At 51.6% G+C, this 19,008-nt stretch overlaps 2 protein-coding genes across 5 annotated transcripts in view; both read left to right on the top strand.

The window, feature by feature from the left end:
* Positions 1 to 4,498, top strand: part of PCK2 (phosphoenolpyruvate carboxykinase 2 (mitochondrial)) — a 31,680-nt gene extending 27,182 nt beyond the window's left edge. Inside the window, exons 8-10 of the mRNA XM_015413504.1 lie at positions 1,197 to 1,334; positions 2,368 to 2,463; positions 3,632 to 4,498. Of these exons, the coding sequence (XP_015268990.1) occupies positions 1,197 to 1,334; positions 2,368 to 2,463; positions 3,632 to 4,086 (689 nt within the window). The 3' untranslated portion in view covers positions 4,087 to 4,498. The remainder of the gene's footprint in view (positions 1 to 1,196; positions 1,335 to 2,367; positions 2,464 to 3,631) is intronic.
* Positions 4,499 to 11,317: 6,819 nt separating this feature from the next.
* Positions 11,318 to 19,008, top strand: part of DCAF11 (DDB1 and CUL4 associated factor 11) — a 22,244-nt gene continuing 14,553 nt past the window's right edge. The window contains exons 1-4 of one of the 4 annotated variants that reach the window (XM_015413594.1): positions 11,318 to 11,411; positions 12,331 to 12,581; positions 15,210 to 15,337; positions 18,207 to 18,328. In XM_015413594.1, the coding sequence (XP_015269080.1) occupies positions 12,427 to 12,581; positions 15,210 to 15,337; positions 18,207 to 18,328 (405 nt within the window). In that variant the 5' untranslated portion in view covers positions 11,318 to 11,411; positions 12,331 to 12,426. Of the gene's footprint in view, positions 11,412 to 11,730; positions 11,779 to 11,810; positions 12,017 to 12,330; positions 12,582 to 15,209; positions 15,338 to 18,206; positions 18,329 to 19,008 lie in introns of those variants that run through there. The other 3 variants (XM_015413610.1, XM_015413603.1, XM_015413619.1) reach the window with 3 other exon arrangements.

Below are 19,008 nucleotides of genomic sequence, written 5' to 3'. Positions count from 1 at the left end.
CGCACCACAGCACCCTTTACAAAATATGTGGGCATACACAGGAGCCAGGGCTGAGCCACCGATCTGGTTTTAAATGCCAGGATTCAGCCTAGGGCAGTGGAGGCGTTCTACCAAAGGCAGAGGGGTGCCTCAAGTAGAGCCTTGCTGGATCAGACCAGGGAGGGTCCATCTAGTCCAGCATCCTGTCTCACACAGTGGCCGGCCAGTTCCTCTGGAAGTCCAGCAACAGGGCAGAGAGGTTGAGGCCTTCCCCTGAGGTTGCCTCCTGGCTCTGGGATTCAGGAGTTAAGTGCCTCTAAATGTGGAGGCTCCTCTCAGTCACTATGGCTAGCAGCCACTGATAGACTCATTCTCCATGAATCTGTCTATGAGCCCTGCTGGATCAGACCAGGGGTCCATCTGGTCCAGCCTCCTGTCTCACATAGTGGCTGACTAATTCCTCTGGAGGGCCAACAACAGGGTACAGAGGCTCTTCTCGTGTTCTTATGAAGAAGAGTCCTGCTAGGTCAAACCAATAGTCTCTCTAGTCCAGCATCCAAGCAGTCCTCTACAGGGCCAACAACAGGGCATCTAGGCCAAGACCTTCCCCTGATGTGGCCTCCTGGCCCTGGAATTCAAAGGTCGACTGCTTCTGAGCGTGGAGGTTCCCTTCAGTCACCGTGTCTAGTAGCCACTGATCTTCTCCACAATTCTATCTAATCCCCTTTTAAAGCTGTCTATTTCTGTGGCCATCACGACCAGTGGCTCCCTCTAAGCTGTGGAGTCTTGTGAGCAAAAATCCTAACTTGGTGAGCGACTGGCCTTAAAGTTGTGAGCGGGTGATTTGGCCACTGCGTCAACTAGTTCGCTCTGGAGTCACCCTAAGCGAAGACAAAAATTTGTGCGCTGGAGGCTAAGAAACTGTAAGCTGGCCCACACTAACTCAGCTTAGAGGGAGCACTGATCGCGACATCGTCTGGCAGCAAATCCCACATTTTTAATCACGCGCTGTGATGGTGCGCAGAGTGCCTTTTCCCTGACCACTGAGTGACCACTCTAAGCGTCCGCTTGTCAGCTCTTTGGACAAAGTTATTCTGTATCCAAGGACACGTCTCCCTGAAGATGCTCGGCCTCTGCACCCACCATTTCTAGAAACCAGGGACTCCGGAGCTCCTACGGACGTGGTGATGCGAACTCTCCCTTCTCTCCCTCTGTAGGGGACAAGGAGCCTGCCGCCCACCCCAATTCCCGGTTTTGTGCTCCAGCCCGCCAGTGCCCGATTATGGATCCGGACTGGGAGTCGCCCCAGGGTGTCCCTATTGATGCCATCATCTTTGGGGGCCGGAGACCTGTAGGTAAGGCCCACCTACCTCGCGCCTCTGCTCCCAGCTTCTGCTGGCTGTGGTGCATTCGTGGGGTGACCCTTCTTGCATTTCCCAAACTGGGATGGGACAGTCTGATCTCATCAGATTTTGGAAGCTAATCAGGCCCGGTACTTTGATGGGGGACCACCAAGGAAGGCTCTGCAGAGGAAGGCCATGGCAAACCACCTCTGCTTCTCCTTTGCCTTGAAAGCCCCTTGCTGTGATCGCCATAAGTCTAAGTCAAGCGGGGCCGGTACTTGGATGGGAGACCACCAAGGAAGGCTCTGCAGAGGAAGGCCATGGCAAACCACCTCTGCTTCTCCTTTGCCTTGAAAGCCCCTTGCTGTGATCGCCATAAGTCTAAGTTAAGCGGGGCCGGTACTTTGATGGGAGACCACCAAGGAAGGCTCTGCAGAGGAAGGCCATGGCAAACCACCTCTGCTTCTCCTTTGCCTTGAAAGCCCCTTGCTGGGGTCACCATAAGTCTAAGTTAAGCGGGGCCGGTACTTTGATGGGAGACCACCAAGCAAGGCTCTGCAGAGGAAGGCAATGGCAAACCACCTCTGCTTCTCCTTTGCCTTGGAAGCCCCTTGCTGGGGTCACCATAAGTCTAAGTTAAACGGGGCCGGTACTTTGATGGGAGACCACCAAGGAAGGCTCTGCAGAGGAAGGCCATGGCAAACCACCTCTGCTTCTCACTTGCCTTGAAAGTCCCTTGCCGGGACTGCCATGAGTTGGAAGCTAAGCGGGGTCGCTGCATGGAAGGGAGACCACCAAGGAAGGCTCTGCAGAGGAAAACAATGGCAAACCACCTCTGCTTCTCACTTGCCTTGAAAGCCCCATTCTGGGCTCGCCATACATTGGCTGCAACTTGATGGCACTTTGCACACACAGTCTGCTTCGCAGGGTTGTTGTGCAGCTAAAACAGCCCTCGAAAGAAGGGTACGGTGTTGAACAATACTTCAATAATTGTATAATTGTATAACTCCATACATCTTCCCATATTATTCCCCCACACATACAGGAGTACCCTTGGTGTACGAGGCCTTCAACTGGCGCCACGGAGTCTTCGTGGGCAGCGCCATGAGATCAGAGTCCACTGCAGCAGCTGAACACAAAGGTAAGGATTCTCTGGGTTTCTTCCTCCCGGTTTGGGGGATCGCCTCTCCTCTGGAAGGCTGAACTTGTGGAAGAACCACTAATGAGAGAGGGCAGTGGGGTTGGGGAGAGATCCTTTAAGTCTGGCAGTTGATGGCTTTGGACGTTGGCAGACAGGCAGGCAGGCAGGTGGCTGTGAGGAGCACACGGGTCCAAGCAGAGGATCTAAAAGGAGAAGCAAGTCTCGGAGGAAGCATGGGGAAGCTGGCGGCAAGGCTGTGGGCCGGCCAAGTTAGTTTCTCCAGCGCTGCAAGGTCATGTTTATTTATTTATTTAGGGTATTTTAATGCCGCCTCTCCGGAGACCTGCTAAAGGCAACTTACAAAGTTAAATACGATCAGTTCGTAGAATCACCATAAAAATAATTACAGTTGACAAGTTATAAAGAACCCCACCAGAAAAACAGCACCAAACATTTAGCTGCCCGACATGATATTTGTAAAATGTGGTAGAAGCAGACTCTGAAAGCAATTAAAAGGATAAAACCCCTCCGTCAAAAGCTTGGGTCAAAAGAAAATGTGTTTTGGCCTGGTGCGCCAAGGGTAGGTGCCAGATAGCTGAACAAAGCAGAGCCCCCCAACCTTTCTGGGCCCGTAGGCACCATTAGAATTCCAACATTGGGAGGTGGGGCCACCCACAAAATGGCTGCTACAGGAGGCGGGGCCGAGCACAAAATGTCAGGCAGTGAGGTTATGCATAACTCTAATAGTCACTTTTCAACATTTCAGGCAGAAGCTCTGTGTAACAGGATGCCTTTTTAAACTGACGTCCTGTTTTTAAATACTTCCTTGCATACACACGACTTACCTTCAGTCACGCAGCAAATCCTGTGGTGCTGTGGTGGCAGCTGTTCCCAAACCTCTGCACAGCCAGTCAGAAGTCCCGATGGACGCAAGCCCCATCTGGCTCCACCCGCTTGGTGGGCACCAGGAAAGGTGTCACTGGGCCCCATAGAACCCATGGGCACCATGTTTGGGGACCCCTGGCGTAGATTTTTCAGGACAGGGACGACAAGATCCCTGTATCCAGCCCCTGGTTGTCACACTGTGGATCAACTGATGGTTGTGCACACATGCTTAATACGAATACATCTCTCTCTTTTCCGTTCTCCTCTCTCCCACTATGTACAGGCAAGGTCATCATGCACGACCCCTTTGCCATGCGTCCTTTCTTTGGCTACAACTTCGGCCGCTACCTGACACACTGGTTGAGCATGGAAGAGCGCCAAGGCGTCCGGCTCCCCAAGATCTTCCACGTCAATTGGTTCCGGAAGGATGCCGAGGGGAACTTCTTATGGCCGGGCTTCGGGGAGAACTCTCGGGTCCTTGACTGGATCTGCCGGCGCGTCAACGGAGAGGAGAGTGCCCAGGAAACGCCCATTGGGTACATCCCCAAAGATGGCGCCCTTGACCTGACAGGCCTCAAGAAAGTGGACTATCGGGAGTTGTTCTCCTTGCCCAAGGAGTTCTGGGAACAAGAAGTGCGGGAGGTGAGGCAGTACCTGACCGAGCAAGTGAACGAGGATCTGCCCAAGGAAGTGATGAAGGAACTGGCGGCCCAGGAGAAGCGCATCAATAAGATGTAAGGGACCTGGGTGGGCGGAAAGAAAAGAAATCTGACCAAAGACACATCCCTTGCATCTCCCGTGGGGAAAGGGAGGACACGACGGGGAGGTTTGTTTACAGAATTTCCCTTCCCCACCTCTTGCCAACTAGGCCTCTCTGGCCCTCAGGCGTCGGCCATCTTGTTTCCTGGGCCGCGAGGCAGCCATCTCGCTACCCTGGGCACCACGAGCCAGCTACACGGTTTCTTAGCTACGTCTAGGGCTACCAACCTCAAGGTGAGGCCTGGAGTTCTCCCACAATTACCACTGAGCTCCAGAGGGGCAGAGATCAGTCTTCCTGGGGGAAATGGTAGCTTTGGAGGGTGGACTTTGTGGCGACCCATCCCTGCCTGGCCCTCGTCCCTCCCCAAACTCTGCCCCCAAGTCTCTGTGAAGGTCCCAAGCTGGCGTTGGCAACCCTAGGCCGACATCTTCCTTTCCGTGGCTCAGTGGTTCCTTCATCAGAACGATCCTTCCATCTTGTCCTGTCTCCTCTCTTTCATTCGTGTCATTGTCTACTTCTGGGGTCTCTCTGTTCGAGTGAGTGGCTTTCTAATCTTTCACGGACTGCCTTCCCCTCAAACACAAGCCTGTCCTGTCTAAATCATTCATGGTCAGCGTGTTAGGGCCCACAAATGTAGAACCGGTTGGCTTTCTAGTTAGCTGTGATGCCGACGGAGAGGGAAGGTCCGTCATCCAGTCAAGGTCTTCAAAGTAGGCAGAATTGTCTCAACCAAATCCCAGAACTGGCTTTTAGGGATGCCAGCCTCCAGGTGGGGCCTGGGGATCCCCAGGAATTACAGCTCATCTCCAGCCTACAGAGATCAGTTCCCTTGGAGAAAATGGATGCTTAGAAGGGTGGACTCTGTAGCATTGCGCCCCACTGAGGTCCCTGCCCTCCCTAGGCCCCACCCCCAAATTTCCAGGAGTTTCCCTGCCTGGATCTGGCAACCCTACCTCCCCCATCCCCCACCGGCGGCCAAGAGAGACCTGGCAACCAGTGTTCCCTCTAAGCTGAGTGAGTGTGAGCCAGCTCACAGTTTTTTTAGCCTCCGGCTCACACATTTTTTTGTCTTAGCCCAGGAAGGATGGCTCCAGAGCAAACTCCTTTATGCAGCAGCCAAATGGCTCGCTCACAACTTTAATGTCAGTCGCTCACCAAGTAGAATTTCTCCTCACAAGACTCCACAGATTAGAGGGAACATTGCTGGCGACCCAAACTGGCTTTCTTGTCTGGTCATATAATTGAACTGACTGGCTGGTAGAAATCCACAGCTTCTAGGCCCATTTGCGAACTCTGTCAGATTGGAATGGAGTATAGGCCCACTCAGCTCCTAGTGTCTCCCTCTATTTCTTCTTAACCAGCAATTGAATGTAATGATTAAGTACTGTATGGAGGAGGCTTTCAGCAAAAATCCCAGTGCATTTAACTGTAATTCAGTCATCAGCCTTTATCAGGATTCAGAGGACCCCGTTGTGCTAACCACAGCCCATCTATGACTTCCTTTCTCTACATTGGAAACAGTTGTGCACATTCCGTGACATCACAGCATCTCAGCCAATGATACATCAGCCAATAGCCCAAGAGCTCTCATGAAATACAGGAAAGTGACAGGCGCTTTTTAGCCTCCTCCACAAAACAAAGCTGTGAGTCGCTGGAGGGATGAGTTACAACGATGCACTTACCCCCCCTAGTCTAGCCACATGGGTTTGTCAAGGGGTGCTTTGCTGATATGCTGAAGCCCCAGTTTTGGTGGCTAAGCTCAGGTTTCTGACATCCCAGCGTTCTTTAGTAGGGCCGCTGCGCACCACTGTGAGCCTGCTAATTTCCCCTCCTTTGCCAATCCTTGTATTATGTTCCTGTCGATGGATCCCAGCTGGTGGATTCCATCGTCCTGTATTTTCTAAGCCAGGGGTCCCCAACACGGTGCTCGTGGGCGCCTGCCATGTGTTTTTAGGAAGTGAGTGGGGGGGCAGTGTTCCCTCTAAGCTGAGTGAGTGTGAGCTAGCTCGCAGTGCTTTAGCTTCCGGCTGAATTGGTGGGGGGCCAGGTGGGTCTTCTGCCCAGCAAGTTTCTGACTGGCTGTTGGAGATTTGATGGGCTGTGCAGATTTTTAAAAGCATTGCTTTGGCGGCAGCGGCCACCACAGCACGAGGATCTTCACCGTGTGACTGAAGATAAACTTGTGGCAGCCATTTTGTGGCTGACTTCACCTCCGATGGCAGCCGTTTTGTGGCTGTGTCTGCGATGCTATGTAAGAATTGCAAATGTGCCCACAGGCTCCAAAAGGTTGGGGACCCCTGTTCTAAGCCCTTGTCTCAGTACAGTTTGCAGACATTTAAGAGAATTAACATATGCAAAACCTTCGAGGACTTCGTACTTTTCTCCCACCCTTCCCTCTTCCAGCAGATGTGGCAGTCTTTCAGGCTAGGATGGGACGTGAGTAAGCATCAATTTAGAGGAAAGAGGAGAAGGGGGAAATGCCAAGGACATTTTTACAATTCTATTTTCAGTAGTGGAAATGGGACCAGGATTGAGGGAGGGGTTGGAAAGAAACACAAACCGAGAGCTAAATAGTTGGCTGCAATTTAATTCAGGTTGCCTCTTTTTTAAAAAAATAAAGCCTATTTTGTTAATAACAAACATTAATGAGAATAAAAGTACGAAAAATAAAAGGATGTGAATTTTATGACGTTTTGGCACGTAGAGGTCTATCCTCTGGTACAAATGACTGGGTGCATTCACACTGGATTTAGGAAGTGTTTTGTGGTCAGATTCCTCCCATAGATCTGTGGGAACTGTAGTTGGGTGCGGGGCCTTCTCAGTGTTCTTGGGGGCTGGGGTAAGGGAAAACATGCAGTTGTTAAACCACTTCCAAGTTGGTTGCCTGAATGCATCTTAAGAGTGTTTACATAGGGAAGAAGAGGAGAAGAGTTGGATTTATACCCCGCCCTTCTCTCAGAGTGGCTTCCAATCTCCTTCCCTTCCTCTTTCCACAACAGACACCCTGTGAGGTAGGTGGGGCTGAGAGAGCTCTGACAGAAACTGCTCTTGAGAGAACAGCTCTGAGACAGCAGAGGTCACACCAGGAGCTGCATGTGGAGGATTGGGGGGAATCAAACCCGGTTTTCCCAGAGTAGAGTCCGTACCGCGACAGCAAACTGGCTCTCCTACACCAAACTGAGAGGAGCGAAGACTCATTGCCTCTGACCACACAAAGGGAGAGATGCGGAAGGAGCTCTCCAGACCCCTGTTATCTTAAAGCTCAGTTGACAGAGTATGGGGGACCTCCAATGGCTACTTGGAAGAGTGAACTGGGTTGGGGGGGTGCAGACAGGCACACAGGTAAAGCATTTGACCAATTGGGTAAGCTGCTGTTACTGGAGGTGAGACCACACTTCCTTCCGATTCACCTAGGGTTCCCAACCTCCAGTAGTACCTGGAGCTCTCCCGCTATTACAATTGATCTCCAGAGGACCAGGATCAGTTACACTGGAGAAAATGGCTGTTAAGAACATAAGAGAAGCCAATGGTGGATCAGGCCAGTGGCCTATCTAGTCCAACACTCTGTGTCACACAGTGGCCACAAATACCAGGGGCCATCAGGAGGTCCAGCAGTGGGGCCAGGACACCAGAAGCCCTCCCACTGTTGACCTCCCCCAAGCACCAAGAATACAGAGCTTCACTTGCCCCAGCCTGAGAGTTCCTATCTAGACCTTGTGGCTAATAGCCACTGATGGACCTCTGCTCCAGATGTTCATCCAGTTCCCTCTTGAAGCCGTCCATGCTTGTAGCTGCCACCAGCTCCTGTGGTAGTGAATTCCATGTGTTAATTACTCTTTGGGTGAAGAAGGACTTCCTTTTATCCATTCTAACCCGATTGCTCAGCAATTTCACTGAGTGCCCACGAGCTCTTGTATGGTGAGAGAGGAAGAAAAGTACCTCTTTCTCAACCTCTATCCCATGCTTAATCTTGTAAACCTCGATCATGTCACCCCTTAGCCATTGTTTCTCTTTTGGAGCGCAGACTCAATACCATTATACACAAACGAAGGCCCACCCCCCAAATCTCCAGGTATTTCCCTACTCAGAAATGGCAACCCTAAATTCATCTGAAGTGAACTCTGTCTCCTGCCGGAACAAATGTGGCTACTTTTTAAGGTGCCACTGGACTGCTGCTTTATTTTGCTACAGTGGACTAACACGGCTACCCCTCAAACAAAAATGCTTTTAAGGAGGGCAGATTTTTGGGCTGGAGGCTGTACGTTATGAGCCCCGAGCAACTTTCGAAGGCAGCAAGCTGGACACCAGCTCTCCTTGGCGGCTGTCTGGTGAACGGATATGCAAATCTGCCAGGGTTCTTTTTGTAGAAAAAGCCCAGCAGGAACTCATTAGCATAATAGGCCACACCCAACAGCAAAACTCATTAGCATATTAGGCCACACCCTGACAGCACCGCTCATTAGCACACTAGGCCACACCCCCATGTTACCAGAAGTGTGGTCATCCAGCCAAACCCACCTTTCCCTTCTTATTCTGTTTACCTTGTTTGTTGTCAAAACCCAGGGCTTTTTTTGTAGCAGGAACTCCTTTGCATGTTAGGCCACATACCCCTAATGCAGCCAATCCTGATGAGTTTCTGCTTTTGGCTGTGGCCTATTATGCTAATGAGTTCCTGCTGGGCGTGGCCAACTCAGGAGCCAGCCGGAACTCCGTTCCTGTGCGTTCCTGCCCAAAAATAGCCCTGCAAATCTCTAGATTGGAGGTTTGGCAACTTTAGGCTGGATGTAGCCTAATAGGGATGCTGGCCTCCAGGTGGGAAATGGGGAATCCCACGGGATTGCAGCTCACTTCAAGAGTACAGAGATCCGTTTCCCTGGAGAAAAGGGATGCTTTGGAGTGTGGACTCTGTGGCATTGGACCCCTGTCCTCCCCAGGGTCCACCTCCCAATATCCAGGAGTTTCCCAACTGGGATCTGGCAATCCATCCCCAGCTGGTGGCCAGAGAGAACCTGGCAGCCTGGGTCTTGGGTTGTAATTTCCCCATCCCTGTGTGAAATGCTCAGGATCTCCTTTGAGGAAAGTAGACATTTGCTGTGTGACCCCCCCCCCCAGTAAGCTAAGTTAGGGTTGCCAACCTCCAGGTGGGGCCTGGGGATCTCCCGCTTTTACAACTGATCTCCAGCTGACAGAGATCAGCTCCCCTGGAGAAACTGGCTGCTTTGGAGGGCGGACTCTGTGGCATTGGACCCTGCGGAGGCCCCTCCCCTCCCCAAACCCCGCCCTCTCCCGGATCCATCCCCAGAGTCTCCAGGTTTTTTCGAACCCAAACCTGGGAACCCCATGTGGAGTACATTTTAAGCCAGCCTTATTGCGAAATGCCACATTTATATAACATTGCGCATGCAAACCAAGAAAAGAGGCGTGTGCAAGATAGATAAGAGGACACGTGTGGCTGGAAGGAAATGATTTTTAATCTGTGGGAGCGCAGGGGTTTTCGAAAATCCTGTTCGCCTGGGCCCTCGGAGAGCTGCTGAGCTGTATGACAGATAAAATGGAGGTTAGTCCAAGTGCCCCCTGCCCCCTGGGGGCCTTTGTTCATACAACACAATTGGTCAAAGTCCAAAGGGTTACTCCTTATCAGAGAATCAACACTTCACAACAGACCACGGCATCGGCTTGGGGGAGAAAGCCTCATATGGAATCAAATAGGGCTTTTCGTTGTTCAGTCGCACAGTCGAGTCCGACTCTTCGCGACCCCATGGACAAGATCTCGCCAGGCCCTCCTGTTTTCCGCCGTCCTCTGAAGTTTGCCCAATTTCATGTTCGTTGCATCCATGACACTGTCTAACCATCTCATCCTTTAAATAGGGCTTAGGTAAAGGTAAAGGTTCCCTTGCTCGAAAGCCAGTCGAATCTGACTCTAGGGTTGCGGTGCTCATCTCCGTTTCAAAGCCGAAGAGCCAGCGCTGTCCGAAGACGTTTCCGTGGTCATGTGGCCGGCATGACTAAACACCAAGGCGCACGGAACGCTGTTACCTTCCCACCGAAGTGGTCCCTATTTATCTACTTGCAATTTCTTGCTTTCGAACTGCTAGGTTGGCAGGAGCTGGAGCTAGAGACAGGAGCTCACCCTGTCTTGCGGCACCCGGGTCTTGAACCGCTGAACTACCGACCTTCCACAGCCTGCAGTTCAGCGTCTTAACCACTTGAGCCACCGCAGCTTACTTCTGAGTAAAAGCACAAAGTCTTGCACTGTAAAAGTGCAGCCCTCCTACTCCCATTTACTAGGGAGTATGTCCTGCTGAGTATCCTGGGACTTGAAGGAGGAGGAGATTGGATTTATACCCCGCCCTTCACTCGGAGTCTCAGAGCTGCTTACAAACTCCTTCTGCCCTCTCCCCACAACAGACACCCTATGGGGGTAGGTGGGGCTGAGAGAGCTCTTTCCAGAACTGTCCTTGAGCTCTGACAGAACGATGGCTTGCCCAAGGTCATCCAGCAGCTGCAAGTGGAGGAGTGGGGAATCAAACCCGGTTCTCCCAGATTAGAGTCCACACACTTAACCACGACACCGAACTGGCTCATTCCTTAGCCACACCTCCATTTATTTCCGACTCCAAGTAAGGATCCTAGATTCCAGCTGCACTGCTGTAACGTGTGGATGCAGGTCTTGGTGGTTTGGGGACTTAAGAGATGGCGGGTAAAGTGTACCCCAGTTTGGTGGCAGTCGAAAGAGAAGAGGCTGGAACTGCGCCCAGCGCTCTGACATTGTTTTGCACTCGCAAATAGATACGTGTTTCCAGAGCCCGGAAAGCCCACCTTAGTAATGTCAATCACTTTGCCAATGTCCAATCAGAAAGCAATTAGTGCCTGGAGATTTAGGAACCGCCCCGCTTCCAGAGATGTCAATCATCCAGCTCCGAGCGCCCCTTTAACTGAGGTTACGCAACTGTACCATAGGGGGTGGTGACTGTACAGAGGACATCAAGATAACAATAACCAATCAGAGAGGGACTCTGAAGTAATCGCGCCCGCCTTTCGGGCCGATTGTCCAATCGGTGACTCCTTAGCCTATCACCTGGTTTGTTCGATGAACGAGGCAGGTGCAGTTGTGGCCCCGCCTCTGCGAGTGAGGCCAATCCAAAGAGCCGTTACGGTTTTAAAGCCCCACGCTCTCCCACGTGGGGGGGGGAAAGATATTATTAGCCAATCGAGTCGCAGCCGGCTTGGCCCGCCTCCCTCCGCTCCGAGGCGGCTGCGTCCTTAAGATGTAAACAAGGCCTCGCGCCGCGACCGTTAGAGGGTGAGGAGGGTCTTGCGCTCGCGGCGAGGGGAAGGGGGAGGAACAGCTTTTGGGCAGGCTTTTCATTGGTCGGGTGGGCTCGACGGGAGGGGGGCGAGTCGGAGGGAGCCGTTCGGGAAAGGAGCGACGAGCGTTCTGATTGGTGGGCAGAGCGGGCCATTAGGAGTAGAACGCGGAGGGAGGGGGTAGCAAGAGTGTACCTCCAACACGGCGCGTTCGGATTGGCCGAGCCGGGAGCATGGGCCGTGGTCATTGGCTGACGGGTGGCCGATGAGGCAGGGTGCTGTGTCCTGGTTGGTTGTCTGAGGGTGTTGTCTCGTGGTGGTTGGAGAGAAGTGTCTGTCTGGGTCTGTCTGGAGCAGCGGTGGTAATTTGTAGTTCTGCACCCCTGGGGGTGGAGGGTTGTGCATTGAGAAGAGCCCTTCAGTGTTGGACGCTTGATTGGTCGGAGTGTGTTGTTTGCAGGGTGTAGTTAGAGAAAGTGCATAATGTTAGCCAAGCAGGCCTATCCTCTGGTTTGGGAAGGTGAGGACTCAGGCTATGGACTCTGACTGGTAGGTAGCAGCTTAACCAGGGGCAAGCCTGAATCAGAAGAGCTTTGACTGGTAAGTAGTTGCGGCACTGCTGGAAAGGGGGCAAGATGACCCCCACCAGTGTTCCCTCTAAGCTGAGTTAGTGTGAGCTAGCTCACAGTTTTTTAGCCTCCGGCTCACACATTTTTGTCTTAGCTCAGGAAGGAGGGCTCCAGAACAAACTAATTTATGCAGTAGCCAAATTGCTCGCTCACAACTTTCATGCCAGTAGTTCACAAAGTAGAATTTTTGCTCACAAGACTCCACAGCTTAGAGGGAGCATTGACCCTCACCCGCCTTCCCTCATCCAAAGTGCTCTGATTAGTGGCTGAGGGTTTTCTTTCCAGGAGGGACGTGTTCTGGATTCCCAGACACCAAGAGAAAGAGAGCACACATTTGGGAGCGCAGGCACCTAGGGCAGGCTGTGGAGAATGCCGTAAGACATGGGCTCCCGCAGCAGCAGTAACGCCGGCTCGGGCGGTCGGGATCGCCAGGGCAGCTGGTTGCCGAGGGACTCCGGGGTCCTGCGCAGTGAGGAAGAGGACGACGAAGACGAGGATGTGGATCTGGCCCAGGTACTGGCATATCTACTGCGCAGGTAACTCACCTCCCCCCCTCCCCTTACCCCTTTTCACTCATTGTGGCTATGGGGCTGGCTGACCCGTCGCTGGATCGGTGTGGCTGAGGAGTGAGAGAGTTTCCCTCTTGGTGTGACCGCTGGAGGGAGGGCCCAGGAGGAAGTTTGGTGCAGGATAACAAAAGGGGACATGGAGGGGGAATTGGTCACACCTGCCTGATCCATTAATCTGCACAAAGAGAATTTAGTCCTCTTGGTAACTGGAAGCTGATTGTGGTGGTTCATGTGGAGCCTTGTGAGACCCTACTGGAGAATCCGGTTTCGGCTGAATTCATCCATGGCTCTTGTCTGATGGTGTTAGGATTTTTACAGTTGGGTGGAGAAAGAGGTGAGAGGAGATAGTCCCGTATTTCATTGCACTGCAATGTGATATCTTCAATGATGTGGGGGGCATAGTTGAATGGTAGTGATACTGTTTCATTAGCAGCACAGATTGTAGTAGTATATTCATGTTTTGATTTGTGGAGGGGAAAGGCACAGTATAGGTCTAAATGTGGTACAGTCCCCTGTAATGCTGCCTCAGTTGGAGGGGATCATACCAAAATTTTATGAAGTGTGTCACTAGCTCTGGAGGTCCAGGGTGGCTGCTTCCCTAAAAGTTGAGTACCACATGTTTTTTGTTTTGTTTTTTCCTGCAGGGGGCATGTGATGCCACACTTACATACATGCTTTAGGCATTACAAAGGAAATAAAAATTGAGGGTCATCATTCCAGCAGGTATTTCACTCCATGGGAGATGTTCCTTGATTTAATAAGTCAGCTTTTGCACTTATGATCAAAATTACAGGAAATTACCCAGTGCAAAGGAAAAGAGGAATGGGCAGGTGTGGAGGGTAAAGGTTGTGTGCTGATATGTACTCTGCAGAAGCTAGAAATGGCTCCATTCAGACCTTATGGGCCAGACTATATACTTATGTGGGAGATCTGTGTTTGAATCTCCTGGTGTTTTCTTCAACATTGTACATTCCGGTTCGATGTCCTGGTTTAACCCTTCTTCCTCTTCCCTTCCAAAATCTGATATAATTTCTTAGATAGAAACTGCTCCCAGTGACTGTTTTAGTCACAGTAGGAAAATGTACGTAGCTGGAGACAGCTTTTATCAAAGAATGCAGCCTGGGAGGGGTACAGTGTTGAACTCTGTTCCTTCAGGCCATGCTTCCAGTTCTAACCAGGAGTCCCTTGCAGTTGCTTTTGAAAGTTAAAGAATACCTTGGGAGAGCCCATCAATGATTGGCCCTGAAAGGCCTGCTTGTTATTTCTAACAGTTAGGTAAGAAGGGGAACCACACCCTGTGGGGTGTTCCGCATCACTGTACCCGTGCTTCTGATGTTACCTTGGGTACACTGCAAAACACTCTAGGAATTTTATCAAAGAATGCAGCCTGGGAGGGGTACAGTGTTGAACTCTGTTCCTTCAGGCCATGCTTCCAGTTCTAACCAGGAGTCCCTTGCGGTTGCTTTTGAAAGTTAAAGAATACCTTGGGAGAGCCCATCAATGATTGGCCCTGAAAGGCCTGCTTGTTATTTCTAACAGTTAGGTAAGAAGGGGAGCCACCCCCTGCGGGGTGTTCCGCATCACTGTACACGTGCTTCTGATGTTACCTTGAGTACACCGCAAAACACTCTAGGAACATTTTTTAAACATATTGCCTGCTCTTTTTAAGTAGATTTTGGGTGATCACACTTGGGCAACATGGACCTGTCAGATCATTTGGTCTTTTGATGGAGATTAACGGTGGCACAGTGGGTATATCCCACTGTCTTAACATCCAAACTGTGTTAGTTCGAGCCCCGCGCTGGTGTGAGCAGCCAGCCTGTTCTCCCCAGCTCATCGTCCACCCAGCGATTCAAAAGCTTCGGCGAGTAGATAAAATGGGAACCACTCCTTAGAGAGGGTGGGCGCACCAATCTCCCTTGTGGGAGGGTGTTAGCTGACGGTCAGGACGTCCTGGTCGAGGTTCGGAAAAGGCGGAAGAACTTCTCGGCTACAAAAATCCCTGCAGTGGATGTTTCCGGCCAGGCGGTGGCAGTGTGGCGATTTGACATACGGGTCCTAAAGCCTTGTCGACAAGCAGCCGTTCGGAAAATGACTGAGCCAAGCCAGAAGACATTTACACCGTGCAATGACAGCGTGTGCAATTAAATGAATATATGTTGTCGTCCCTATCCCCTATGAACATTGTTAGTCCCCTGTCTAAAATGTGTAACTGTACATCGCTTTGAGCCCACTGGGGAAAGCGATTAATAAATTGAAAGTATTATTAGTAATAATAATAAATTGTAGGGTGTTCCTGGTTCCCATCACTATATGTAAAAGTAATGTGGAAGTGGGTGGTTTAAAGCATGCTCTCAGAATTTCTGCCAAGCTTGCATCATTGTTCCACTTGTAGCTGGCATACACTTGCCCTGCTCCTTTTCTATGCATGCTCCAGTTGGAATCATTCTGCATTCGTTACATTAAAACTTCAGGATCAGTGGCCAGCTAAAGGGAACAGGAAACAAGCAAATGGTGTGCCGTTTGTCTAGTGTGAATGGGGCCAAATGGGTTGCTAACCTCTCTTTATATCTTTCTGTTCTCTGTTCCCTCCAGAGGACAGTTTCATCTGATGCAGGGCGGGGGAGCAGCCAGCGTCCAGGTGGTCCACGCGCTATCCGACTCGGACGACGACAGTGACAGTGCGTGGGAAGGGCGGTTGGGAGATCAGTATAAGCCTGCAGGTACTGGCAAGGGCTGCTTGTTAGGGGTTCGGAGCGTCGATAAACTGCAGTCATGGTAAACTGAGACTAGCAGGACTCCTGAGCTTGGTTTAGAAGTTTAGAGCAGTGGATTCTGGGAGTTAAGATCTTGTTATCCCTTGACTGGAAGGGATCTGGAATCTAGTGGGGATTTTAGCACCCTGAGGATTAATTTCTTTAAAATATCTAGTCCTTATGACTCCAAGAGTAGTTTAAAAAATGTATGGAGAGTGGATGCGTGAGGTATGGGCTGGGTTGGGATTGTAGGATCTCTTGTGCTTGGGAGCAGGTAGGGGCTGCCAGCTGTCTGGAGGGGGGGGGGAATCTTGTCCTTTTAATAAAGGCTTAATGGGATGTTATTTCCCTCCAAGCCTTGAAAATTTTTAGCTGCCCATTTCCACACATTAAGCCTCTGTTAAAGGGACCAGGCATTTCTCTCCAGAAGCAACTTGTTACAGCGACTATTTTCAGTGAGGAAACTGGCGTGAGAGGGTTAAACTCCCAGTCTTCCCCTGTCCTGTCCTGGTTCACTTACTTTTCTTGATAGTCCGTCTTTCTTACTGAGAATCCCCCTTTAAATTGGAGCCCCAGTAGCTGTGTGGGAAACGCTGGCAGAAAAAAAGACTGCAAAATTATACGCAGTCTTGAGTTTCGCTGTTTATTTCTAGAAATCGTGGTGTGGCTTCATCCTGCCCCGATCTTGTCTTCTCTGGCTGTGCAGCTCAGTGCAACTATGGGGCGGGGGGAGTCCTCTCATTAGAATTGCTAACAACCTTTAGGAGGGAAAAATCCTGCCCCTTTAATGAAGACTTAATGTTCTGAAATGGGAGGAAGGTGAAGCTTTTTCTGACACTGAAGCAGGCAGCCTCATCTGGTAAACAGCACCCCATAAAGCAGCATGGGTAGCTTGGCCTTGACCTCCTTGGGGCTTGGAGGCTAAGCAGAGTCAGCCACAGTTAATACTGGGATGAGAGACCAATAAGGAAGATGGGGCCAGCCACCTCTGCTGGTCTCTTGCCTGGAACACCCTGCAGAAGGGGTTGCCATGAGCCAGTTTGGTGTAGTGGTTAAGTGCGCAGACTCTAATCTGGGAGAACCGGGTTTGATTCCCCACTCCTCCACTTGCACCTGGCTGGCTGACCTTGGGCAAGCCATAGTTCTGATAAGAGCTGTTCTTGAAAAAGAGCAGTTTCTGCCAGAGCTCTCTCAGCCCCACCTACCTCACAGGGTGTCTGTTGTGGGGAGGGGAAGGGAAAGGAGACAGGAGACTGTCAGCCGCTCTGAGACTCCGAGTGAAGGGCTGGGTATAAATCCAATCTCTTTTTCTTATTATTTATTATTTTGCTTATGTTATTTGTAGTCCACCTTCCTCACAGGGATTCAATGCAGATTGCACAGAGTGAGTCACTCCAGTGAGCAAACTGGGGCGCTCGATAAGCAATGCATTAAGGTTGCAGAAATCTGGAACCAACCAGCTCTCTAAAAGATCGAACTGGAACACAGCATAAGTATTAGCATGACGTGTTAAGCAGCAGGATCTTACATGCAGGAAGCTGTACACAGCGGTATAGACCACACAGCCCCTAATCCTTTATCCAAGGAAGCGCGTGAGCATAAGAACATAAGAGAAGCCAATGTTGGATCAGGCCAATGGCCCATCCAGTGCAACACTCTATCACACAGTGGCCAAGAATACCAGGTGATATCAGGAGGTCCAGCAGTAGGGCCAGGACATTAGGCGCCCTCCCACTGTTGCCCCCACCCCCCCAGGCACCAAGAATACAGAGCATCACTTGCCCCCTCCCCAGGCACCAAGGATACAGAGCATCACTTGTCGAGTACAACCCTATTAACCTGTGCAGAAAGGCCCTCTTGAGTAACTCGGTTTTGCCTCATTTGCTGAAAGCTGGGCCAGTGGGTTTTTTTTCCTGATCTCCTTGGGCAGGCCCTTCCACAATGCAGGAGCTACAATGGAGAAAGCATGTGTTGTGGGCATTATTGACTTTTGCCCACTTGCAAGTTAGCACCGACAGAAAACCGTGCTGAGCTGAGCCCCTTTTCACCAGTCAGGGCAATTTCCCCCCCCCCCTCCAGGTTGTTGGTAGGCCTGCTTCACATATGCTCCAAGGCACTCTGTTATTTCCCACCTGCTGTGTTTGGGCCCCTTTGCTATCTTCTTCTCCCTTGACTCCTGACCAGTGCTCCCTCTAGGCTGAGTTAGTGTGAGCTAGCTTACAGTTTTTTAGCCTCCAGCTCACGGTTTTCTCTTAGCTCAGGAAGGAGGGCTCCAGAGCAGACTAACTTATGCAGCAGCCAAATGGCTCACTCGCAGCTTTAATGCCAGTGGCTCACAAAGTAGAATTTTTGCTCACAAGATTCCACAGCTTAGATCTCCTGACTTGCTGCCCTTCATAGCTGCAGGGGCCCTCTTCTTAGAGCACAAAAAAAGTGCTCCCTCTAAGCTGTGGAGCCCTGAGCTAAGAGAAAACTGAGCTGGAGGCTAAAAAACTGTGAGCTAGCTCACACTCAGCTTAGAGGGAACACTGCTCAGGGCTGTTTCTCCCACTGACCCAGGACTGAGCTGCGGCTTCCAAAACTAGCTCCGGGGTCTGAGTCTTGTCTTAGTAGGGATGGGGGATGCCTGACCTGGGTTTCCTAGGATCTCTTTCGCTGCTGAGACCTGCAGATGGTTTGACTGGGCTGCTGCAGCCAGCCTGTAGGCCCGGTTTGCAGAGGGCGAGGAGATGGCTTAACACTGAGAGTCAGGTGTAGTGGTGGAGCAGGGTCAGCAGAGCAACCGCGGGGCCCTCGTTCTTCGCCATCCCATCCACGCTTCTCCCGTCTCCCGCAGTGGATCTGGCTCCCGACACCCGCGGCCTGGAGAACAACGAGATCAGAACACGCATCCAGTTGGCGACAGGGAGGCTGCGACCCGGGCGGACCGTCCGTAGTATCCCCAAGCTGCTTTGCCAGGTGCCCTCTAGGCCGCTTCGTTGGTGGGGGTGGAAATGGAGCTGGGAGGGCGTGAGCTGCTTGTGGTTTCAGGAGGTGGGGTGGGCCAGTCTGGAAAGCCAGCCTTTTGGAGGCCAAGGGCTCCCGGAAGAGGGGCTGTGGCTCAGCGGCAGAGCATGGGCTTGGCATGCAGAAGGTCCCTGGTTCGATCCCCGGCATCTCCAGTTTAAAAGGATCAGGTCGTAGGTGATGGGAAAGATCCTGTGTCTGAGAAACCCTAGAAAGCAGTTGCCGGCCAGAGTAGACAGTGCTGACCTTTACAGACCAAGGGTCTGGCTGGGGAGGGGCCATGGCTCAGTAGAAGAGCCCCTGCCTGGCATGCAGAAGGTCCCAGGCTCAGTCCCGAGCAGGCCAGGTGGGAGGGGGATGTGAAAGACCGCCATCTGAGATGCTGGGGAGCCGCCGCCGGTCTGAGTAGACGGTTACCGACATTAATGGCCGAAGGGTCTGATTTCACTGTAAGGCGGCTTCATGCGTGGGCTCCTCTGAGTTGTGGGAGGAGCCGGTTGAAAGCTGGTCTTTGATTTGGAGGCTGGGCCTCCGCACTTCCCCAGTTCCAGACTCTTAGAATCATAGAGTTGGAAGGGAACCTCCAGGGTCATCTAGTCCAACCCCCTGCACAATGCAGGGAATTCACAAAT

This window comes from Gekko japonicus, unplaced genomic scaffold (genome assembly GCF_001447785.1).
Source record: "Gekko japonicus isolate JY-2015 unplaced genomic scaffold, Gekko_japonicus_V1.1 scaffold1098, whole genome shotgun sequence".
NCBI lineage: Eukaryota > Metazoa > Chordata > Lepidosauria > Squamata > Gekkonidae > Gekko > Gekko japonicus.
Note: the sequence above shows the minus strand (reverse complement) of the source record. Positions and strands in the feature narration are given on the sequence as shown.